Source organism: Mytilus californianus, unplaced genomic scaffold (genome assembly GCF_021869535.1).
Source record: "Mytilus californianus isolate M0D057914Y unplaced genomic scaffold, xbMytCali1.0.p SCAF_10, whole genome shotgun sequence".
NCBI lineage: Eukaryota > Metazoa > Mollusca > Bivalvia > Mytilida > Mytilidae > Mytilus > Mytilus californianus.
In genome coordinates, this window is record NW_026262582.1 from 41,421,444 (window position 1) to 41,446,819 (window position 25,376).

The 25,376-nt window shown below is 32.1% G+C and overlaps 1 protein-coding gene across 2 annotated transcripts in view; it reads right to left on the reverse strand.

Moving 5' to 3' along the window:
* The window catches only part of LOC127718121 (N-acetylneuraminate 9-O-acetyltransferase-like), a 50,887-nt gene that overhangs the window by 15,402 nt on the left and 10,109 nt on the right, over positions 1 to 25,376 (reverse strand). Inside the window, exons 8-17 of one of the 2 annotated variants that reach the window (XM_052224074.1) lie at positions 24,899 to 25,016; positions 24,094 to 24,218; positions 22,226 to 22,296; positions 21,301 to 21,412; positions 15,764 to 15,872; positions 13,432 to 13,521; positions 11,945 to 12,064; positions 7,163 to 7,219; positions 3,157 to 3,313; positions 2,140 to 2,219 (exon numbers count right to left, since the gene is read on the reverse strand). In XM_052224074.1, the coding sequence (XP_052080034.1) occupies positions 2,140 to 2,219; positions 3,157 to 3,313; positions 7,163 to 7,219; positions 11,945 to 12,064; positions 13,432 to 13,521; positions 15,764 to 15,872; positions 21,301 to 21,412; positions 22,226 to 22,296; positions 24,094 to 24,218; positions 24,899 to 25,016 (1,039 nt within the window). The remainder of the gene's footprint in view (positions 1 to 2,139; positions 2,220 to 3,156; positions 3,314 to 7,162; positions 7,220 to 11,944; positions 12,065 to 13,431; positions 13,522 to 15,763; positions 15,873 to 21,300; positions 21,413 to 22,225; positions 22,297 to 24,093; positions 24,219 to 24,898; positions 25,017 to 25,376) is intronic. The other variant, XM_052224075.1, reaches the window with a different exon arrangement.

Genomic DNA, 25,376 nt, shown 5'->3' on the forward strand with positions numbered 1-25,376 from the left:
GGATTGTGATTAAATATTTGACACAGCATAGGTTTCTGACACAGAATGAATGTGGTCTAAGAACTTAAAATTTTTTAATTTACCTATTCACACCATATCATTATTATTTGCTTTTATATATAAATCAGAAATAACCAATTTAAAATGGAAAATTTTAAAGAAAAAAAAAGGAAAATAAAATGCTCCGCTGGGCGCAGCTTGATACGACCGCAGAGGTCGAACCCTGAACAGTTGGGGCAAGTATGGACACAACATTCAAGCTTGATACAGCACTGAATTTGGATTGTGATTAAATATTTGACACAGCACCGGTTTCTGACACAGAATGAATGTGGTCTAAGAACTTAAAAATTTTTAATTTACCTATTCAAACCATATCATTATTATTTGCTTTTATATATAAATCAGAAATAACCAATTTAAGGTAGATGGGGTGTCTAAATTATAATCCATAGAATTTTTTAATAATTTGCCAAAATGTAGTTTATATCAAGCTTTTTAAAAAAAAATTATAAAAAGAATGGGTCACGGGGCTTATTTTCACGCTACAGGTTGTTCAAAATTAACAGATTTTGTATAGATTATGCATGGAAAACCCAATTTTCTGCCATAAAACGAAAACTACACCATAGAATTTTGAGATAAAATATGAGAAGATAGCTTTAATAGTATGCTTTCAGATAAGAAAAAGAAAAAATGGGGTCACCGGACCCGTTTTCTTGCTACATAATAAAATAGGTAAATTCCTAACACATTCTATTGTAAAAGTACCTTTATCTGAATTATCTGCCCTTACATTTGAGTTGCCTCCCCTTATGTGGCAAAGTTGGAAAAAATTGAATCAAACAAAAGTTTTCTGTTTTTTGTAAAATACAACCATAAATATGATAAAACATGTCATTTTCTATATTGAAATGAAAATTCTTACACATGAATTACCTACTACTCTAAAAATTTGCACATTCTATTAAAGATCTAGACCGATTGTTTTCAGGTATTACAATATCCAAGATGGAGGAAGACACCCTATCTACCTTAAAATGGAAAATTTTAAAAGAAAAAAAAATCCCCCCCCCCCCAAATTTTTTGAACCCCCTTATGATTCATCACCCCCAAACTCAATTCCAGCCTTCCCTTTGTGGTATGGTACCTGCAGTACAATTTCAGAGAGATCCATACACTTGAACACAAGTTATTGTCTGGAAACTAGAAAAATGCTTGTTTTTTGGCCCTTTTTTGGCCCCAAATTCCAAAACGTTTAGGGCAATTACCCCCAAACTCAAACCCAGCTTTCCATTTGTGATATGGAACCTTGTAGAACAATTTCATAAAGATCCATACACTTACACACAAGTTATTGTCCTGAAACTAGAAAAATGCTTGTTTTTTGCCCCTTTTTTTGCCCCTAATTCCTAAAATTTTGAGGCAATTACCCCCAAAATCAATCCCAGCCTTCCCTTTGTGGTATGGTACCTTGCAGTACAATTTCAGAGAGATCCATACACTTGAACACAAGTTATTGTCTGGAAACTAGAAAAATGCTTATTTTTGGCCCCTTTTTGGCCCTTTATTCCTAAACGTTTTAGGCAATTACCCCCAAACTCAATTCCAGCTTTCCCTTTGTGATATGGAACCTTGTAGTACAATTTCAGAAAGATCCATACACTTACACACAAGTTATTGTCATGAAACTAGAAAAATACTTGTTTTTTGCCCCTTTTTTTACCCCTAATTCCTAATATTTTGAGGCAATTACCCCCAAAATCAATCCCAGCATTCCTTTTGTGATATGGAACCTTGTGGTACAATTTCAGAGAGATCCATACACTAACACACAAGTTATGTCTGGAAGTTACAAAAATGCTTATTTTTGGCCCCTAATTCCTTAACTGTTGGTACCATAACCCCCAAAATCAAGCCCAACCTTCCCTTAAACTAAAGTTAGAGTGCGAAAACCAATGTGTCTTCGGATGACGACGACGACGTCATACCAAAATACGATTTTGCGGTCGTATAAAAACTATTTTTTACAGTTATTTTTGATTTCTCAAAGTACTGTATATTGATAACTTTGTTTTGATTTGTGAATGTAAAAGGTCTTATAAAAAGGGAAAAAGGCTATCAAGGTAGAAAACATACCTCTGACATGTAAAACAAAGCTATCAATGTTATTAATATAACAAACTTGGCCACCATGTAGAAATAATGTACTTTTCTGGCTGAAAATAAAATAACAGATATATGTATTATATTATAGTATAATTTTTGCTAAAAATTTCTTCAAATCTGTATAAAACTACAATTTTTCTTTCATATATTAATGTGTCCATAGTACACAGATGCCCCACTCGCACTATCATTTTCTATGTTCAGTGGACCGTGAAATTGGGGTCAAAACTCCAATTTGGCATTAAAATAAGAAAGATCAAATCATAGGGAACATGTGAACTAAGTTTCAAGTTGATTGGACTTCAACTTCAGCAAAAACTACCTTGACCAATAACTTTAACCTGACTTGACCAAAAACTTTTACCTGAACCAGACGGACAGACGAACGGATGAACGAACGGACACACAGACCGGAAAACATAATGCCCTTACTACTATTGTACGTGGGGCATAAAAAATCCCTTTTTAACCTGTATAATCAGGAAAATGAGATCTATTTTCAAATCTTCATTTTGTTATTCTCATACACACTAACTTTAATTTACACTCCAATTCATAGAAGATTATATTATCAAATTCACTGCACATTGAGAACATAAAAAATCAGCCGAGAACCACAATATGAACTTTTTTTAGTATATATCATTTGTTAAGTATCCAAATTTATATTGCTATGGTAAAAAGGCTTGTTTCAGAATATTTTCTCTCAGATTTAATAGAGTTCCAGGCAGAACCACCTTGGAAGTACATTTTGAAGGAAAAAAAGGCAATCTGATTAAAAAAAAAGATCAAGAGTCCATGCTTTGCTTACAAGGACAGTCTTTACAAAATTTTTGACTTACAAACCAAATAATCAGTTAGTCATGAATTTCTATAATTTCACATAAGCCTTGTGAGGCCTCTTTTCATGAAAATTTTACTGGCCTGAGTAGTAGGACTTGAGAATACTGCAAGGATAAAAAAAAGTATTTCCCATAATTTTCTCACCTTCAGTTGAAGCTGCAGTTACATGGGGCCATATTGCCATGGTGACATACACAACAAGGAACCAGTAGGAAACCAGTGGCACAAAATAATAAAATTGGTATGGTCTGTTCATAACAAAACACAGCACTACAACCAGGAAGTTTAAACGGAAAAGCACCTAAAATATAAGATGATGGCTTGAGTACATAAGTATAATTGAGATAGAAGCAAAGCAAAAATTAAATATACACGTAGTTATACATAAAATAAGACATAATTGATAAGTGCTAGTTAATGTTCATTGTCAGATATTTCATGCATATCTAAGACAAAATAAAAAGATAGTGATCGAAAGCAAGACCAGAATATATATCCATATACTGTAAGCAAAGAAGGTACAATGAAAATTTTTCACTGAATCCATTTTGTTTTTATATCTTTTACCCAAGATGCAGCAGCACCACAATTTTTGATTTGATAATATACAGAAGACTTTAAAATAGAGACTACAAACAGCTTTCTGTATTCACAGTGTTCAGTTTATGCAGTGTAAATTACAATAAGCAAATAGGGAAATATATGGGACTTTGATATTAGCTCTGTTAAGCATGTAATCTCAAATGTCAGCGTTTCAGTTTAAATAGTTTTCATTATATTGCACTCCTGCTTGACTACCAATCGAATTTTGTTTAATCATAATCTTTCCTGTTTCACCAGGCCTGGATCCAGGATTTGGTGTTAGGGCACGCTCCTGAAAATTAGGAATAAGAGGACCTTATTTTGGCACAAAACTAGCTGTAATTTTACCTTTATTATATATTTTTTTTCTTTTTTGAGAGGGAGGGGGCACACGCTGGATGCACTGCACCTTAATCTGCACCTGGTCTCATAAGTTTCAACTTGAGGTAAATTCACTATATTTAATTTTCACATGTTTCATACAGTAACTTGGTGCCACCAAGTTGGTGGTCATAATAAAATGTCTTAGAAATTCTTAATATTTTTTTTTATTCACACTGTAGTGAATCCTGTGTTCATGGACTGTGTGTGCTCAGTTGCAATTTTGGGTTTAAAATTCAAGAACAAGAAATTTATGTTGATTGATAAAGACTGTACCATGATCCTCATTTTAGCCTTAAGCAGGCAACAAAAAAATTCAATAAACTTGACAAGATTAAACACTGTAGCTCAGATGGATTTTGTGATTTTCATCAGTCCATGGAGGGCCCACTCAAATGTTAACATAGATTTCATTAAAATATTGTATACAAAAGGTTAAGTCATTCTAGTTTTCAAAGGTATATATAGGTTTCGATTGACACATTTTAAGCAAGAGCTACTGCCCTTTTGTCACCATGTCGGAGGTCTAAATGTGCAACAAAATCCTTCATAAATCAGCCAAATTCAACTTGTTATACTGATTGCTAGACTTTAGAAAAAGTGTATTTCTGAACAATTTATATTTCCCTTAGCTTCCTTAATTCATCACTACAATCTAGTAAGGATTTCTTATCATGCTTGCATGTATTGCATGTTTCAATTTGGTTTGTCATTAAACCATTCAAAATGGCAGCCAAGGGAAATAACTCAAATTCAAATTACATCATTTGAAACCTATCTACTGTATGTTCAATTCTTGATAAACTAGATGTGTTAGAACGACACGAATGGCCCCATCTCAAAAAGTTGAATAAATCTGCAATTTCAACAACACATGTGGACACAAACATGCATGGATAGTATCCAGCTCTCAAGACCAATACTAGTTTGATGAAAAATTTCCTTGATCAATGAACACAAACATGCATGGATAGTATCCAGCTCTCAAGACCAATACTAGTTTTATGAAAAATTTCCTTGATCAATGAGTAGTTAAATTTCAAACTATCAGCAAAAAGGAAGTGGATGTACTGCAGATCTAACAAGATGTGTTGAAACGACATGAAAATCAGCATAGCAGAACGAAACATAAACTTGATCTGTAACTCATCATGGTAGACTTACATATAAAAAATCAGCGCAAAATTTGATAGCGTATAGAAAAAAAGTCTGTATAACTGTGCTTTCAACAATTTTCAAGTCCAAAACCCGTTATTGCGGCAAAAATCAGCAGAGCGGAACGAAACTTAAACTCAATCTGTAACTCAGCATGGTTAACTCACATACCAAAATTCAGCCCAATATATGAAGGTGTTTAGAAAAAAAGTCTGGATAACTGTGATTTTCAACAATTTATCAAAGTCCAAAGCCCGTAATTTCTGCAAAAATTAGCAGAGCGGAACAAAACTTAAACTTGATCTGTTAACTCACATACCAAAAATCAGCCCAATATCTGAAGGCGTTTAGAAAAAAATTGTGTATAATGGTTTGTTGCAGAATGACGGAATGTCAGAATGATGGAATGACGGAATGACAGAATGATGGAATGACGAAATGACGGACAAGGGTAAAACTATATGGCCCCAACAACTTTGTTGTGGGGCCATAATAAAAACAACTTGCATGTCAACTTTGTAGGATATATAGGTTTATGGGAAAATCTAGAAGTTTGGCCTCCTCTAGATCTGTGCACATTTCTACCACGAATAGATGGAAATGACAAAAATCCATCTGAACTGCAGGGTAATCACATACATGACATACTACCACAATCGACAAATCAATTTAAACATGTTAAGAAATAACAAGAGGTGATTTGATATACAATATATGGGATATTCATATATAAAGGGAAATAACTCTAGCTGACGTCATATATCAGGAGAAATAACTCTAGCTAACTTCCCAAATAACTACAGCTGACTTCATACATGCAATATTGAAAGGAACTAAACATGCTAATGCAAAAGTAATAATCTGAAATATGTAAATGAATCTCATGCATATTCAAATCATTACAACAAGCAAGTAACCCAAGGTTATGTTCTGATTCTGCACACTTCTGGCGTTAAAACATTTATACATTGTTGTAAATGCATTTCATATCAATGGTTTTCTTTATTCAGAGAATTTGGTGTAAAAGGTAGTTCTATGATTTTTATGGTAAATTTATTCACATTTTTTAGTGACAGGAACCTTGATCTTTGACCTACTGTCAGAATACAAAAAGCTTAACTGGTTAGTCAGATCATTTTTTTCAATTTTAATTTATTTCATATACATATGCATGTGTATTGAAATCAATTGTCTAGTATATTGATTGCTTGATTAACAATGAAAACATTCCAATTTTACATAACTAATTAACACAAATAAATCTTTTCTATTAGCTTGTGGGAAAATCTAAAGAAAACCTGATTTACACAGTATTATGGGTATAGGTGTGTCAAAATAAATACAGTTGTAAGCTTAAATTTAGTTTATCATTTCATATATATTATCCCAAGTTTTTGGTAGGGTTGGTCTTCCTCAGTCTTTAGTTATATATGTTGTGTTTTGTACACTATTGTTTGTCTTTTGAGCTTTTTCTGTTTTTAGCCAATTGTCAATTTATTGTTCAACTTATGAGTTGGAATGTCCCTTTGGTACCGTTCACCTCTCTTTCACTCTAACTTATTATTGTGTGGACTTAAATGCAAAAATGTCAATCATAATTTCAGTATATTCTAACTGAGAAAATTTCAATGCTACTTTAAAACTTTATTTAGATATTAATGTAAACTGCTATACAGATGCATAAAATATCCCCCCCCCCCCCACCAAAAAAAGAAAAAAAAGCGTTCATAACTGTATATGTTTCACTGAAGTGTGCAGAACATAAAACATAAATGGGCTGTACCATTAAAATGAATGTAAATTGATTGGATTGTTTGTTGTTAACTTAAAATCCAGTGGCAAATATTTCAGGTACATAATAGATAAAAAAAAAGGCTAAATTGATTGATATTTTGATCTAAAAACATGTGGAAAGACTGAATTTGCTTTTTATCTTAATCTTAGACAGCTTGGAAAACATGCCTTCCACCTCTGTTACATTCATTTAAATGGAATAGCCCTAAAGCTATCAGACAAGAAGTGACCCACTTACTTCCAGCATAATACGAAATGTATTCTGTCGAGATTGCCAGTTTAAGCAGCCTCCCAACTGAAAATTTAGTATTATCTTACATGAACAAATTTAACAAATTAATAACTTGCACTGTAAAACAATAAGTAAATCCCACATCAATCATGATTATTTTTGTTCTTTGGGTCCTCCACCATAAACTTTGTGGATATTAAATTTTTAAAATAAAAAAAATAACCTGTGTCTAATTTGAAAGCACCGTCTTTTAAAATTCTATATAGACGAAAGAGTAAAAAGTTGTTTATGTCTTCCAAGAATCCAAAGAACTAAGTTTAAATAGTGTGGCCTAACCCTCCTTTTTTTTAACATAAGCATATATAGTTTTGTTAACTCTATAACTGACTTCAAAGCTTATCCAATTAAAAGTTGTATAGGGAAAATGGAAGGCATGTTTTATCTAAACCTCATTTGCTTGTACTCTATTGTACAAATAAAGTAGCAAAATATAAGAGCACAACGATATATTCATTTGACATCATCATGTTTTGATCTTTAAAATTAGTTTAATATTTGCCACTGGACACCCATCATCATCATATTATCTTAATTCCCGAAAGGATTCTAGCCCAAGTAATTAAGTGCCTCCAAACTCTCTTACATAGGGCAAATTCCCATGGAATAACCCAATAATGTATTTATACATAAGGAACTTTTAGATTCATCTGTATAATCCATAACAATTTCATTCCGTACTACCAGAAACTGGAGTCAACAGTTGATGAAAATGATCAAATTGTTGTAGCCCGAAGACTTTATTCTATACACCGATTTTGAATTTGTATGCCATTGCAAACAAAAAAATAAATATTTTCCAGTTATTTTTTTGCATCACAGCTGCAAACATGTGATGTCACTAACCGATAGAGATTGTTTTGCAAACATTATTAGGTCAACAGGTACAAAATTGATGCCAGTGGTAGCAAGTCCCCAAAATAGGTGTATAAAAAAACCTTTTGATTGTAATGTTAAAAGGGTATAATACTCTGAAATTAATAACTTCATCAGTCAACTACAAGTACATACACACAAGTGTTGTACAATGAGACAATACATGGTATCTTACTTTCAAAAAAACAAAACATGCTCAGCATCTATAAAATATGCCCATCATGCATCAAAAGCAAAATTCATGCAATCTATATATATAGCTATCAACTGAAATAGCCATTCAAATTTTTCCTTTAGTCAGTCTAAATTTAGCATGAAAAATCATGAAAAAATATGTTGAAACCATCATTGATACTAAAACAATAGACATGATAGAGTATTTCAATCATGAACATGTCTGTACAACCTAATAAAATGCTTCGCTGGGCGCAGCTTGATACGACCGCAGAGGTCGAACCCTGAACAGTTGGGGCAAGTATGGACACAACATTCAAGCTTGATACAGCTCTGAATTTGGATTGTGATTAAATATTTGACACAGCATAGGTTTCTGACACAGAAAGAATGTGGTCTAAGAACTTCAATTTTTTTAATTTACCTATTATGGTCCAATGTCCAAAATCAAAATACATGGTTAGATTCAGCATATCAAAGAACCCCATATATTCAATTTTTGTTGAAATCAAACAAAGTTTAATTTTGGACCCCAACTTGGACAAACTTGAAAACTGGTCCCATAATCAAAAATCTAAACACATGTTTAGATTCAGCATATCAAAGTACCCGAAGAATTCAATTTTTGTTAAAATCAAACTAAGTTTAATTTTGGACCCTTTGGACCTTAATGTAGACAAATTTAAAAAACGGGACCCTAAATTAAAAATCTAAAAACACAGTTAGATTTGGCATATCAAAGAACCCCAATAATTCAATTTTTGATGAAATCAAACAAAGTTTAATTTTGGACCCTTTTGACCTCAATATGAACCAATTTGATAGCGGGCCCACAAATAAAAAATCTAAATACATGGTAAGATTCAGCATATCAAAGAACCCCATATATTCAATTTTTGTTGAAATCAAACAAAGTTTAATTTTGGACCCCAATTTGGACCATCTTGAAAACTGGGCCAAAAATCTAAAATCTAAATACATGTTTAGATTCAGCATATCAAAGAACCCCATATATTCAATTTTTGTTGAAATCAAACAAAGTTTAATTTTGGACCCCAACTTGGACCAACTTGAAAACTGGTCCCATAATCAAAAATCTAAACACATGTTTAGATTCAGCATATCAAAGAAACCCCAAAAATTCAATTTTTGTTAAAATCAAACTAAGTTTAATTTTGGACCCTTTGGACCTTAATGTAGACCAATTTAAAAAACAGGACCCAAAATTAAAAATCTAAATACACAGTTAGATTTGGCATATCAAAGAACCCCAATAATTCAATTTTTGATGAAATCAAACAAAGTTTAATTTTGGACCCTTTTGACCTCAATATGAACCAATTTGATAGCGGGCCCACAAATAAAAAATCTAAATACATGGTAAGATGCAGCATATCAAAGAACCCCATATATTCAATTTTTGTTGAAATCAAACAAAGTTTAATTTTGGACCCCAATTTGGACCAACTTGAAAACTGGGCCAAAAATCTAAAATCTAAATACATGTTTAGATTCAGCATATCAAAGAACCCCATATATTCAATTTTTGTTGAAATCAAACAAAGTTTAATTTTGGACCCCAACTTGGACCAACTTGAAAACTGGGCCCATAATCAAAAATCTAAACACATGTTTAGATTCAGCATATCAAAGAACCCTAAGAATTCAATTTTTGTTAAAATCAAACTAAGTTTAATTTTGGACCCTTTGGACCTTAATGTAGACAAATTTAAAAAACGGGACCCAAAATTAAAAATCTAAATACATGGTTAGATTCGGCATATCAAAGAACCCCAATAATTCAATTTTTGATGAAATCAAACAAAGTTTAATTTTGGACCCTTTGGACCTCAATGTGGACCAATTTAAAAACGGGGCCCAAAATCCAAAATCTTAATACACGGTTAGATTCAGCATATTAAAGAACCCCAAGAATTCAAGAATAAAACCCCATTGAAATTGATCAAGAAATAAGCAATTTATACGAAGTATCTTCTTTTGCACAATACTGTGCAATTGAATATTTCTTGCTATTGCGCAATACTGTACAATTGACAATTTCTTGCTATTGCGCAATATTGTGCTATTGGATATTTCTTGCTATTGCGCAATACTGTTAAATTGAAGATTTCTTGCTATTGCGCAATACTGTGCAATTGAAAATTTCTTGCTATTGCACAATACTTATTATATAATAATTTACACATCCTGTTTGGTGTGTATCTCCTACCATATCATTATTATTTGCTTTTAAATATAAATCAGAAATAACCAACTTAAAATGGAAAATTTTAAAAGAAAAAAAAAGGAAAAAAAGAAAAAAAAAAAAAAAAAAAATCCCCCCCCCAAATTTTTTGAACCCCCTTATGATTCATCACCCCCAAACTCAATCCCAGCCTTCCCTTTGTGGTATGGTACCTTGCAGTACAATTTCAGAGAGATCCATACACTTGAACACAAGTTATTGTCTGGAAACTAGAAAAATGCTTATTTTTGGCCCCTTTTTGGCCCCCAATTCCTAAACGTTTCGGGCAATTACCCCCAAACTCAATTCCAGCTTTCCCTTTGTGATATGGAACCTTGTAGTACAATTTCAGAAATATCCAAACACTTACACACAAGTTATTGTCATGAAACTAGAAAAATGCTTGTTTTTTGCCCCTTTTTTGGCCCCTAATTCCTAAAATTTTGAGGCAATTACCCCCAAAATCAATTACAGCCTTCCCTTTGAGATATGGAACCTTGTGGTACAATGTCAGAGAGATCCATACACTTACACACAAGTTATTGTCTGAAAGTTACAAAAATGCTTATTTTTGGCCCCTTTTTGGCCCCTAATTCCTTAACTGTTGGTACCATAACCCCCAAAATCAATCCCAACCTTCCTTTTGTGGTATTGAACCGTATGGTGGAATTTCATGGAGATCCATTCACTTAAACTAAAGTTAGAGTGCGAAAACCAATGTGTCTTCGGACGACGCCGGACGACGACGACGACGACGCCAACGTCATACCAATATACGACCAAAAAATTTTTAATTTTTGCGGTCGTATAAAAACTGGACAAGGGTCAACAACACCATCTTGATATAAAATTCAGGTTCATTTCTATCTAAAGGTCAAAACAACATGTTGATAGAAAGTTCAAAGTTCAGACCAAATAATGGCTAATCTGCTTCAATTTTTTTTTAATATTTTAACTCATATCAATCAATAAGAAAGTCTTGCAGCCTGATACATGTACCAGAAATATGTTTTTCATCCTTTGTTCCTTAGGGCTATTCAAGAAATAAATGTAGGAGGGAAAAAGGGGGGTGGGTGGAGTGGAAGAACATTTTATTTCACCCTGCCATGCATAAAATTTTAATTGATTAATAAACTCATATTAAAGTAACACTGGTTTTAGTTTCTAAGGATAAAGCCATACAAATTTAATTTCTCGGATGAATACTGCTTATATATTCTTATCAAAACCAACAACATTTTTTTGTCAAGTAAAGGTTATTTTAGACTGACTGTACTTTTTCATTCTGATCTTAATCAGATCTCATCTTCTAGCCCCCTCTTGTATACCAAATTTTGAAATTTTTTCCCAATCTTAATAAAAAGATGCAAACAAATCTAACATGTTAGTGTACATGTGTTACCCAAATTTCTACCAGTTAGACATTAAAGACTTACCATACTACATCTGTATAAACTATATTCTCCTTTCTTCCAGAAGAATGAAAAATGGCCGAAGCCAGTCAGAAATAAGTAGGAGGAAACAAGTACTCGTATCTGCATGTAGATCGGCAAAACCTGAAATAAATCATAAATGTACTACTGTAGGCTCTTTATTTTCTTGGATATCAATTTTCTTGGATAGAGGTAAAAATTGTATTTTTGTGGATATTAGATTTCCTGGTTTTGCAAAAGATTGTATAAAAGACTATCAGCAATGTATACTTTGTTTTACATTTAAATTTGTGGATTCCCTTTACCCACAAAGGCAACGAAAATTGGTACCACACGTATATTAATGAGTTGGTGAGTGATATGACAGTGGAAGAATACAGAATCAAATAAGACAACCCTGTTACAGTTGCTACACAAGGAGCTAAAATTTATGACCACCCAACAATCCATGTCATTTGTATTCTGGTGGATAGTCATTTTATTAGTAATCATACCACATCTCCTTATGGTTATAATTAAAGCTTGGGATAAGAAATGATTAAAATTGTTTATTTTGTGCTTTATTCATTATAAAATTTCACTTTTTCCAACCAAAATAAAACACAATGTTGGGAAATAATAATGCCTTTTCACATCTTTGAGGTCATACAAAAGATGATGTCAAGACATTGTCAACAAAGTTACATCAAAACAGATATACAGTGAAACTTCTCTGAACCTGTCCCTCTGAATACCAGTTCTCCCCTCATACTGGCCAAATGAAGAAGTCCCGGCCGATTTGTATTCAAATAAATGGTCATGTAACCTTATAAATCGAGCCACCACTTTAAACAGGATACCAGTCACTATTTTCTTATTTGGTTAATCAAAATCAATCAAATTTAACCTCATAAAACCAGGCTTGTCATCTGAAAGCACCAATGCTTACATATAATTGTTATGTAAACAAAGAATATAATACTTATCTGGACAATTAGGACACCAGCATGAGGACTGCCCACTATTTACCTGTCAAAGTTATCTCAATACTCAAGGTTAATATATTCTGACTGATTATCACCCATGCTAATAATAAGTGGTAATGTAATTCTTGATTTAAATTTTCAACAAACCAGCCGTTTTCAGTGGTCTGTCGGGTGGCCGTTTTGAGAAGTTTCACTGTAGTTCCTTGCATTTTCTACTTCATTTAACGAAAAGTCAATGTAATAAAAAGTGCAACAAACCCAAGTAAACAAATGCTAAAGATAATTTGGCTCTATCATTATCATTACGGTTTCTTTTCTGAGGTCTTTATATAATCATTACATAAAAGTAACCAAGCAACATCTATGATGTACACACAATGTAAATAAATGTGTTGTTTGGTCACTTGTTGAGGTATTCTATAAATATCTTACTTGTGTTGCTGTATTCAAATGTTGTGTACATGTTTTTTCCAAACAAAATAATGACACGGTGATTTCAATGTTATGTAAGTTACCAATGCTTACCTTACTGGCTCCTGTTAAATGGTAAATTAATATAACAAGCTGCATCCAACCTTTCCATTCATCTGTCTGGTCTCTATGTAAAACTACAGTCTGAACATAAAAAAATATGAATAATTTTAATCAATTAAAGGGCATTTATAATTAGCTGTAAAATTCATGTTCACCGATTTGACTCAAATTCTCATATTTTATTTATAACATACTAAAGCGTATATCCAAATTACAATAAGTCTGAAATAAACAATTAACAATGCATGGACAAGATAATATATATTAACATTTCATGTGTTTTTCAGTCTAGACGCCATCTAATTAACCATCGAGATAGATAGCCACCTCGTGCAATTGGACTTTTCTAGGTCTGTTTGATTACATGTTATAGTTTCAAAAAAGTAAGTTAATCATCTTTTTTACCTGTATAAGAATGATTTTTTGTGGATCGAATCAGTCAACGAAATGGTTCACCTTTGTTTCACTTTCAATGTTGACATTCTTTTCCTTTTAATGGTTGAACACGACTAATACATGCGTAACCAATCTCTAACTAATAGGTTAAATTGAAGGTCACATGAATAAGGATTCAATGAGGTTGAATTATTCACTTGCAAGTTAATAATTCATCAGTGATGTTTCTTAGCTTATTTTGACAAAATTGAACTAAAGTGGCTGCTAAAAGTGAATTATTATTTCACTATTTCACTTTCATTAATGATTGAACAAAAAAAATCATAAGTTACTTTTTTTTATATATCTCATAGCCAATGCCCCTTTAAGGCAAAAAAAATTTATATTTTTACGGTTTTGGTAATTGGGTTGATAGGTCGTAAAAATTTTCTTTTTTTTGTGTTTTGATGGTTCCAGTTCCAATTTTGTCAATTAACGAAATAAAAATGTTTAATATGCTTTTGATCGATTCTGAAATTTGATAAAATAAGTTAGCTGTTACAACAAATGATATGTTGCAGAATCTTTTTGAAGAAATCTTTCTAAAAAATCATAGTGTCAGTGTTAAATTAGTTTGTGTGTTTGTTTCTTGGTGATTAACCCCAATTCCAGTGACTTAAGCTATATCATGACAGTTATTTTCTATTGGAGGGGGAAGCACAAGTACCCAGAGAGAACCACAGATATTTAACAGGAAAACAACAAATTAAAGTTGGTCGGTAAATCCTTAAAACAAACTTTTTTTTCAATATTTATGCATTAAAGAACTGTTTGAAGCATATCCCCATTTTAACTTATGATTGTTTAATTAGATTATACCAGAATACAGGTTTTTTTCATAACTCTTTTATCTTTGGACTTGTGAATAACATTAATACCACTCAAATTACAATTTCAATTATGAACATTTCTGGGTCTGACTAGTATAACAAAATCTACTTTGAGTCAAAAGCAATCTGATTAAAATGCAGATCCTCTGTCTAAGCTTTGCTTATAAGGATCTGACAACACTGTAACACCCCGTTTTACTTTCTGTTCTGGTAATTATTACATCAGCCAATGAAATTTCAGCCTTCAAATTGTTGAAGACGTGTATTACTCCAACAAAACCTGAGGATCCCGAAAGTTCTTTGAAATAGAAAGTAAAACCGAGCCTTTTCAGATCCTTGTAAGCAAAGCTCGGACACAGGATCTACATTTTAATCAGATTGAGTCAAAAGATATATTTACACTTGGACGCCATGATAAAGCAAAGTTTGCTGAAAATAGTGTTAAACCCTAACAATGAATCAATTAACTCGACCTTTATTCTACCATGACTGCTTACAAATTGCTTATAAGCTTAGTTCCATCATAGAATTGTGTCTGTCTAAAGAAATAAGACATGTTAAGTGGTTAATAGATATAAGAAGATGTGATATGAGTGCCATTGAGACAACTCTCCATCCAAGTCAAAATTTATAAAAGTAAACCATTATAGGTCAAAGGACGGTCTTCAACACGGAGCCTTGGCTCACACCGAACAGCAAGCTATAAAGGGCCCCAAAAATAACTAGTGTTAAACCATTCAAACGGGAAAACCAACGGTCTTATCTATATAAAAAACGAGGAAACGAGAAACACTTATGAACCACATCAAGAAACAACAACTACTGAACATCAGATTCCTGACTTAGGACAGGTGCAAACAATTGCTAAATCTATTTATTGTAATTTCAATATTTCTTTTGGCCTTGTTTAACTCATCTTTTTGGTGCCATCTTAATTTTCATCTTCTCATTGTTCAAGACAATGCTCATACTTGAAAACTATGCAGTAGAATTGGTATCGAGGGATTCGTCTCTTGTACATTTATGCCATTTATTTTTATGTTCAAAGAACCACATACCTGTTCAGTACTCTCTGTGAAGAAAAATCCAAGGATCATCACATAAGCAAATGGTAGGAAGAAGTTAACATGTGTGTAGTACTTATTCTCTTTCATAAAGAAGTTCGTTCTGTAAATATATATATATTACAGTTTTTATATATATAGCAATTAAATTTGTTCAAATTTATCTGACCTGTCTCTGCCTATTTATATTGTTCACAGATGTCAATCTTAATTACAATGCTTGAGCAAACATTTATACAAACAAAGCAAACAAGCCAACCAACATCTTAATCTACAAGCATTAGGAAATTAGCTCTAAAGCATCTAACAACATAAGAACATCTTCATAAGAGTAAGCATCTAATGTTTTAGAATCTAGTTGCTTTATTTTAATAAAATTTTGAAATTTTATTCAGTTGAGTTGTTTTGTTTCTCTCTTAAATGAAAGCTTGACAGATTAAGATACACTGTTGACAAATATTCAGAACGAAACTAGAAAATTAGAAATTATAAACATAAGATATTATTAAACAAACTGTACTGTCCCTTAACATGCTTAAACATTCAAACTGTACCAAACATTTTTTTCAGTAGATTCTACAGAAAACATACATTCAGTTATTTTACTGCACAAAACACAAGAAAACACAGATAAGTCAAACCTGGGAAAGTGCAAAATGAACAAACTTAAACCTGTGTAAATTAAAACTCTGTCTAGACTTGAGAGAGCTTCAAAGCCTTTGAAAAATTTATTCACACCTTTTCTATCCTCAGACAGCTTGACATATTGTATAGACATATGTCTAATGTTGAAGACTGTGTACTATAAACCAACTTATTTTTGCGGATATTTTATTTCGCGTTTAGCCCTTTCTAGCCCAATTCACGGCGATTTAATTTTAATTAGACAAGGAAAGATCCAAGTTTTGAATTTTCGCGACGATTTATATTCGCATTATTTTTCTTCTTGTGAAAGTCACGAAAATAAATCACTCACGAAAATTAGTTGGTTTATAGTATTGACCAATAGATGTCTGTCAGGTGTAAATGTCATTGGAGTGCTGTTTTATTAAAATATTCCATAAATCTTTTATTCACACTAAATTAAACTCTTACATAAAAAAACACACTAATTTTACGAAGTGATTTAACCTAGGTAAAATATACATCTGTTAGTCCAAATAAATCTCCCTCAGATCCCCAGCGGCTAGGTTTAGTTGAGTTTTATTGTATCTAAAATCCATTTACAGCTGAACAATAAGAGTGTGTGAAAGAATGAAGAATTTAGGTGTGATTGTTTGTTAAGTTTGAATTGAAATAATCTGACTGAAATACAGGTCCATGCTTCTCTTACAAGGATCTGACAACACTCAGTTCTACTTTCTGTTCTGGTTATGAAATTTCAACCTTCAAATTTTTGAAGGTGGGTATCATTATGACAAAACCAGAGGATCCCAAAAGGTTGTTAAAACAGAAAGTAGAATGAAGTGTTGTCAAATCCTTGTAGGTGAAGCTTGGACACAGGATTTGTATTTTATCAAGGTGGCTTTGGAATCTTGATTAGCTATTTTCTACCTATTTCAAGAATTACAGATGTTAGCGTTGACAAATCAAATAGACCTTATCGCTATTTTGAAATCTGCACCGCTTGACCCAAGAATATGTCCCTCTTGAACTATTGACGTCATACAACAATCACTTTTCCATTGTGGCGTCAGATATTTTCTATTATGACGTCAAAATTTTACAGGAACCTTTGCGATGTGCAGTAATGGCAGAAAAATAGCGATAAGGTGTATTATAGAAATGAGACAAGGATATCAATAGAACCATTTTGACCAGTTAGATTTAATATTTATCATATATAATAAAGAATATTTTTTATAGAAAGGAAGTGCAAGGATATCTACAGAACACAATTGACCTGTTAAATTTTATATTTACCATTGCTTATAAAGAATTTTGGGTTGAATTAATAAATAAGCAATCTTTAATTCTGCATACAACTACCAAAAAAAATTACCTAGCTGTAAAAACATATAGAAATAAAAAAGCATTTCTTTATTTAAATCTGTAGCAATGCCACTGGGTTAAAATTCTGAAAAAAGCAAGCATATTGTATAGGAAAAAAGAAGACAAGTAGATATATGTCTAAATGCTCATTTCTTTTAATAACTATGTGAAGAAAAAACTATAGCACAATGCATGTACATAGTGTTGATAAAAAATGTTGCAAAAATGTTCTGTCAAAATCAAAGAATGAAAGTTTAAACTCCCTCTATGGACATATCTAAAGAAGACCTATCAAGAAACATAACCATGCAACCAATGCTTTTATTGTGTCATGAAGCCCCAAACATGTGGATGTGTTTTCTTTATTGTGTGAATTTTAGTAGTATATTGGTAGATATATAAAAGAACAGAGTTGCAATGTCCCCTGCATTGCACATATTTTATCTGTCCAAGGGCAATTCCTACAAAAGTACCTTTTTTTTTGTTCTTTAAAACAATTTATTAATATCTTCGAGAAATGAAGGCTTCAGAGCAAATGCGATGCGAAATCCTTTAATTAATTTTTCCGAAGGGCATAACTCGTTAAAAATATTTGATCAGCACTTATTTTCGAAAGTATAAAAGACATTGCTGATATAAACCTATGATATAAGTTTCATAAAATTCTGGCAAGAATTGTACACATGAGAGCGCTAACAATGCAATTTTCCATATAATCAATATTTCCAAGGGACATTACTCTTTTAACATGTTTAAAAATAATTGAATGGCACCAATTTTCAAATGTGTCTGAGACATTGATGATATAAACCTATAATATAAATTTCATACAAATCTGGCAAGAATTGTACACATGAGAGCACTCATAAGGCAGTTTTCCATATAATTAACATTTCCAAGGGGCATAACTCTATTAAAAATAGTTGATCGGCACTGATTTTCGAAATCGTCCAAGACATTGCTAATATAAACCTATGATACAAGTTTCATTAAAATCTGGCAAGAATTCTACACATGAGAGTGCTAACGATGCAATTTTCCATATAATTAATGTTTACAAGGGGCATAACTCTTTTAAAAATAATTGATCCTTGCTGATTTTCGATCTTGTCCAAGATATTGCTAATATAAACCTATGATATAAGTTTCATAAAAATCTGGCAAGAACTGTACACCTGAGAGTGCTAACAAGCCTGGACGGACGGATGGAAGCCTGGTATTTCCATGTCCCCGACAACGTGTTTTGCTGGAGACAATCATGGGTGACACAGATATTAACCTAAACACAAAATTTATTTTATTCAAGTATGAAATACATGTATGTCATGATGACCTGAATGTTGCTAAATATTGCAGTTTTAGGTTAGAGGATGTAATGCAAAATATCTCTGATATTTGCAGTGATATTGTTGTCTTTTTTCAAAACTACCTCTACCGTTAAATGCGTTTTTCATTGGGAAAAATGCATAATTTTTTTGAAATTGGGAAGTTTATTTTTTTTTAAACACATCTCCGATTTTTTGCTGACCTTTGTTGTCTTTTTTGCATAGTTTTTTCGCGTATATTTTGGTTGTCAGACATTTTCAACCTGAAAGGTACTTTTTGGGGAGGGGAAAGAAATGGAAACAATGATGGTACTTAATGCATTGAACATGTGTTACAAACACCGTGATGATTCTGATCAGAAACCCAGATCTCAAAAGCGCTTTCATAATATCAAAATAATAATATGAATACGAAATTTACAACCATTACTACCAATGCCATCACTGTTTGGGGAAAATGTAAAATTTATTGGGAGGAATTTTATGCCATTTTTATTAGTAATTGGGAATTTTCTTTAGGGGAAAAAGCCAAATTTCAGATGTAATTTGAAGCAAACAATATCACTGATTTGGTTAAAAATTGTTGAAAGTGGACTTCATTTTGGGGCCTTTTATAGCTTTCTATGCTTTATGGGTTTTGCTCATTGCCATACGTTGACCTATAGTTGTTAACGTCTATGTCATTTGGTCTCTGGTGGAGAGTTGTCTCATTGGCAATCATACCACATCTTCTAATTTTTATATTAAATGCAAAATTATCAAAAATCATCAGTGAAATGTAGGTTACAGTGGCCAATTTGTAATAGAGATGTAATGCATGTATATTTACGGAAATAAAATTTTGTAATATAACCAATTTATCATCATGGTTTCCTGAGAAATAAACATTACATGTAATACAAAAATTTACAAAAGTCACTCAGGCATGGAATGTAGGTGAAGTTAACTCTATATAAAAATAAGGAGATGTGGTATGATTGCCACCACTTTAAATCAAGAATGTTTTATACAAGAAAACTATGGTGGTGATGTATCACGGATACTCTTTATATGTTGTTCTTCATTACAAACTTAGCCAAATTTAGAATGGTGTATAGGTGGGTAATAGACCTTTTATTGATTGAGCTTTAATTTGAGGGCATAAACAGCATACTTGTCAACTGACCCGTATATTGCAGGTCACACGCGAGAATTTCACCCCATACTTGGGATTTTTTAAAATACCTGCCGGGTCGCTAAATAACCTGGGAATTTGAAAAATGACCCGTTTTCATCTGGATTCTTGAACCATTAGACTGATTTCATAAGTGATTTTCTTTCGAAATACTGGCAAATTCATAATTCTTCCTGGACAGGAAGTTCAACTAGCTGTGTTAACTGTCAAATTAAGTGACACATTAAGTGCATGGCTTCACTTGACAGCTTTGGTGTCAAACACACTGTTAATTAACACCAATTACCTTAGATTAAGGTCATAAATAATTTGTCTATTTCAAAGTTGTTTGACGATAAATTTGCATTACTTCCCCTTTTTTTTCACCTTTCACAATATACTCCTTAATTCTATGTTTTTTTTTGGTAAAAAGATCAAATCTAAAACAAATTGAATGCAAATACATATCATTAATATTTCAATGGCTTATTATGCAATGAAAAAATAAAATTAAAGTTTTAAATTATTTTCAGTTAGTACTTCACCATGTGAACATATTTTGGAAACTGTTCGATTTAAAATGAAAAGAAATGTCCCCTAAATACTTAAATTCAGCTGAAAAAAAGTTCGTACACGTAATGACCTGAGATTTTCTTCTCCAATGCAGGTCATGACCTGCATTTTCATTTTCATAGGTTGACAGGTATGTAACATGTATAGTCAAAACTGTATATAAAAGGTATCCCTTGAGACAACAACAAAAATTGACCTTACATGAGAGATGACCTTTGAATTGAGGTTCGAAATTCATAGGTATTACTACAGTGGGAAAAGAAATGATGACCTGCAAAGAGAGGTTTTTGCTTATTGGAGGTGACTTTTAAGGTTTTACTGTATTTCATAGCCAAGGGCATCTCTACCTATCTCAACTATGTTGTAAGCTGGGCTTAAGAAAGTCTGACTTGTATAAATTAACATTCTTAAAAAATATTATTGATAAAAAATGTATTGCAATTAATTGATCCTTTTCTGAGTTACTTCCCCTTATGAAGTATACTTGCCTATCACAAAGATAAACATATCCCATAATCATTCCAAGTTTGGCTAGAGATACCATAACTTCATATAAGGATTCATATGGTTCTTTTGGTGCTCCATTTTTGTTGCCATTCTCTGTAATATAAACAATAGAGATTTTGTGTCACGCATCCAGTCATGAAATTTCATACATATTTATAATTTTTTTTAAACTTTACCACATGTACCTCTTGAACTGTTCATTATTACGTATAAAACATTGAACTGTAAAATCTTTAATTGAATATGTCATTGTGCTTGTAATTTTTTTTTTGCATGGATTTGTTTATGAGGGCCTGAGGGAAGATGAGCAATTGTAACCAACTGAGTTTACTTTCTTCAAATAAAGAATTTATTATTATTATAAGTAATACACTATAACCCATTTTTTCCCCCACTACATTAATGATTGTCATTCTTCCCTCAGTTCAATTAAATGACATTTCTTTCTTACTTAGCCACCAAGTCTGAAAAAAAAATGTCTCTGTGACGCACAAATAAAAAAGGTAGCTTCGTGATTGGCGCCTAGGATAGAGTTATGCATTGGCGAAATAACTTTTGTGTTCATGAATCATTATACATCTTGTGCATGTCAACATGATTTATGGGGTGAATAACATGTTGTCATGGTTAATAAATAAGACTTTTTTTCTCATTTGAATAGTTTCACATTTTGTCATGTCTGGGCCTTTGATAGCTTACTATACAGGAGGGTTTTACTCATTGTTGAAGGCCTTATAGTGACTTATAGTTGATAACATCCTCTTCCTTTGGTCTCAAGTGGATAGTTATCTCATTGGTAATCATACCACACCTCCTTATTATTATGTTTCTGCATTTACCATCATCTGGAACATTCAAGAGCCAAATTTAGAAAATCTTAATGGCTAACAATGATAATGGACTTACCTGTTCTCGGCTTAATGCCATTTCTTGGAAGTCTTCTCTTGTAGAAAAACAAAGCAATGGCAGATACAAAACTAAAAAGTAAAACAAGAAACTCTAAACTTAAGAATACAAATTTTAAATTACAGGCAACAGTTGTATGTTCATGTTCAAATCTGATATATCCATTCAGACCATACAAATTAAATATGGTACTATTATTCCTTGAAGGGGCATTAGTTATGAGATATAAAAAAAAATTAAAATATGATTTTTGTTTGTTCAATCATTATTTAATGAAAGTGAAATAGTGAAATAATAATTCGCTTTTAGCAGCCAATTAGTTCAATTTAGTCAAAATAAGTTAAGAAACATTGCTGATGAATTATTCACTTTCAAATGACCCATTAGCTCAAGATTGGTTATGCATGTTTTAGTCGTGTTTAGCCATTGAAAGGAAAAGAATGTCAACATTAAAAGTGAAACAAAGGTGAACTGATTCGATCCACAAAAAATCATTCTTATAAAGGTAAAATCGATGATTAACTTATTTTTTTAACCTATAACATGAAATCAAACAGATCTGGAAAAGTCCAATTGCACGAGGTTTCTATCTATTTATATTTATGTTTATGTTTATATCAGGTTATGTGAAGGTCGGCAGTCGTCGGAGGTCATCTCAATAGTTAATTAGATGGCGTCTAGACTAAAATACACACAAAATGTTGATATATATATCATTGAATCTATGCATTCCTAATTGTTTATTTCAGACTTATTGTAATTTGGATATACGTTTTAGGATGTTATAAATCAAATATGAGAATTTTAGTCAAATCGGTGAACATGAATTTGACAGCTAACACCCCTTTAATAAGAATTTGTTTTGCATAAGTTGGTTTATGAGCTTTTACAAGATGTGATTTCCACTGTTTGGTCTTAAGCATATCTGTTGTCTATGAAAGTGGTCTACCAAAATTCTCTTTTGTTTCATGCAGACGAACACTAATCACTCCTGACCAAAAAAACTGGTCTTAAGCATATCTGTTGTCTATGAAAGTGGTCTACAAAAATTCTCGTTGACTGATTCAATCCACAGAAAATCCTGACTGGAACAGCATGCAGTGTTTACCATCATCTCATTATTTTAGCAGATACTTTATTTCGCATTTGATGCATTAAAATGTTGCATGTTTAATTTTTTTTGGTCAGGAGTGATTAGTGTTCGTCTGAACGAGAATTTTTGTAGACCACTTTCATAGACAACAGATATGCTTAAGACCAGTTTTTTTGGTCAGGAGTGATTAATGTTCGTCTACATGATACAAAAGAGAATTTTTGTATGACTTTTTGATTTCATATCACTGGTATTTTGAAGAAAGACATGAACATATATCTATATTTATTGCTATTTTCATAAATATGCCTTTGATCTTTATGTTCACTAATTTTACATCTAAAGCTACTAGATTAAGATAAGTTTTTCTCAAATGAATAAAGTTCAAATGTGATGAAGCTCAAGCTAACAACATTGATGTTGTCTTATAAAAAATGAAAACAACACATATTAAATTTAAATCGTATGAAGCACTTTTCTTGATTTACCTTCATCAGGAGTGCTCAAAGCTGAATATTTGAAAGCCAAGGATGTATAAGGACCTAAACAGTTGAAGAGCAATATGACCAATGGACCTGTAAAATAGCAATAATTAGTTCATCTGTGCTCTTTTAAACTCTAGGGCAATTTTCTCGGCTAAATCTCATCTCATGGCTATTGTCCTTCAATAAGATTGTAGCTGAGAAACTCATGATGTTCCAGTCAGGTTTTTAATATCTAAGCAACATCCTGGTCACATGGTAAATTATGGCACTGATACACACACTACACTCACCAGACAAGGAAGAAAGCTGCTGTAATAATTTGCACTGTGGTAGCTGTCTCTGGACTACGACAACATGTCCCATCATTATAGTTCATATGATCGTTACAGTACATGTTCAATAAAATCTGTACATCCTAAAAAACAAAACAAACAACATTTACCTATTCGTCATGTCAGATTATTTAAAAACAAAAACTTAAAAGACTTATAATTGCAGACATCTTTAAATTTTCAAGAACATTTATAAGCAATCAAAGTAATGGATTTTGAACTGCAGACATCTTAGAATTTTCAATAACATTTTATAAGCAATCAAAGGATGTTTGCTCTTCAATTCAAGGCAATGTAAAGGAACTAAAATGGGTGAGTGCATTTGTCATCCGAGGTACTAGTGTTTTTTTTTGGATTAAAGAATAACTGGATGGAAGGCCACAACCTCTACCTGAAATTACAATGTCATCCATTTGATATTTTATTTAACTTGCTGAATTTATTCAACATGTCTTTATAATAAATGGAAAAATACATTGGATACGACAAATTGTAAATTTATTCCTTAGAACTCAAATTTTATACCTCTTTTCACAAATACCAGTTTGCATTAAAAAAAAAAACAATTCTGAAAATGAAAAAAGTAAGAATTATCTACCCTATTATTTTCAGGTTTGTAATTTGCAACAAGACATATTTTTGCCTTTGTGTTAGTCATGTTGTCCCAATCAGAAACAATTAATGATCTATCACTTGTTTATAAAAGAGCCATAGATCTGAGTCTCCCTTAACCACATGTGATCTCCCACCAATAATGACTTACTAGTTGTAGAGCTGGTTTAGATATATGTAACCCATCGTCAGGTAAATCTTTTGCTGGTTGTCTGATTCCCTGTGCCACCAGTCGAGATGAACTCCATACCTTAGCCTGGCTCTCATCTCTTTGATAAAAAAGAAATAATTATTGATCTTAAATCTTCTTTTACAGTTTCCCTTTTACAGCAATCTTACAAATAAGCTTTCTACCAAAATTGACCACATCTTCTTGGTTGGTGTAGATGTGTAAAATCTCAACAAGGTTGGCAGAATAAATCTTTTGCATGCTGTATTAAATTGAAATCTTTTAAAAATGAAAATATTTTCTGATATTGAATATCATTCATGGAGAGTGTTATCATGTGTCTATGTTTATACTTGTTGACATTTCTTCGTTTTATTTCTCATAACACTTCTGAATGTTGTTCATATAGAATAACCGTACATTGTTTCAAACATGTGTCAAAGTATGCAATTTATTTATA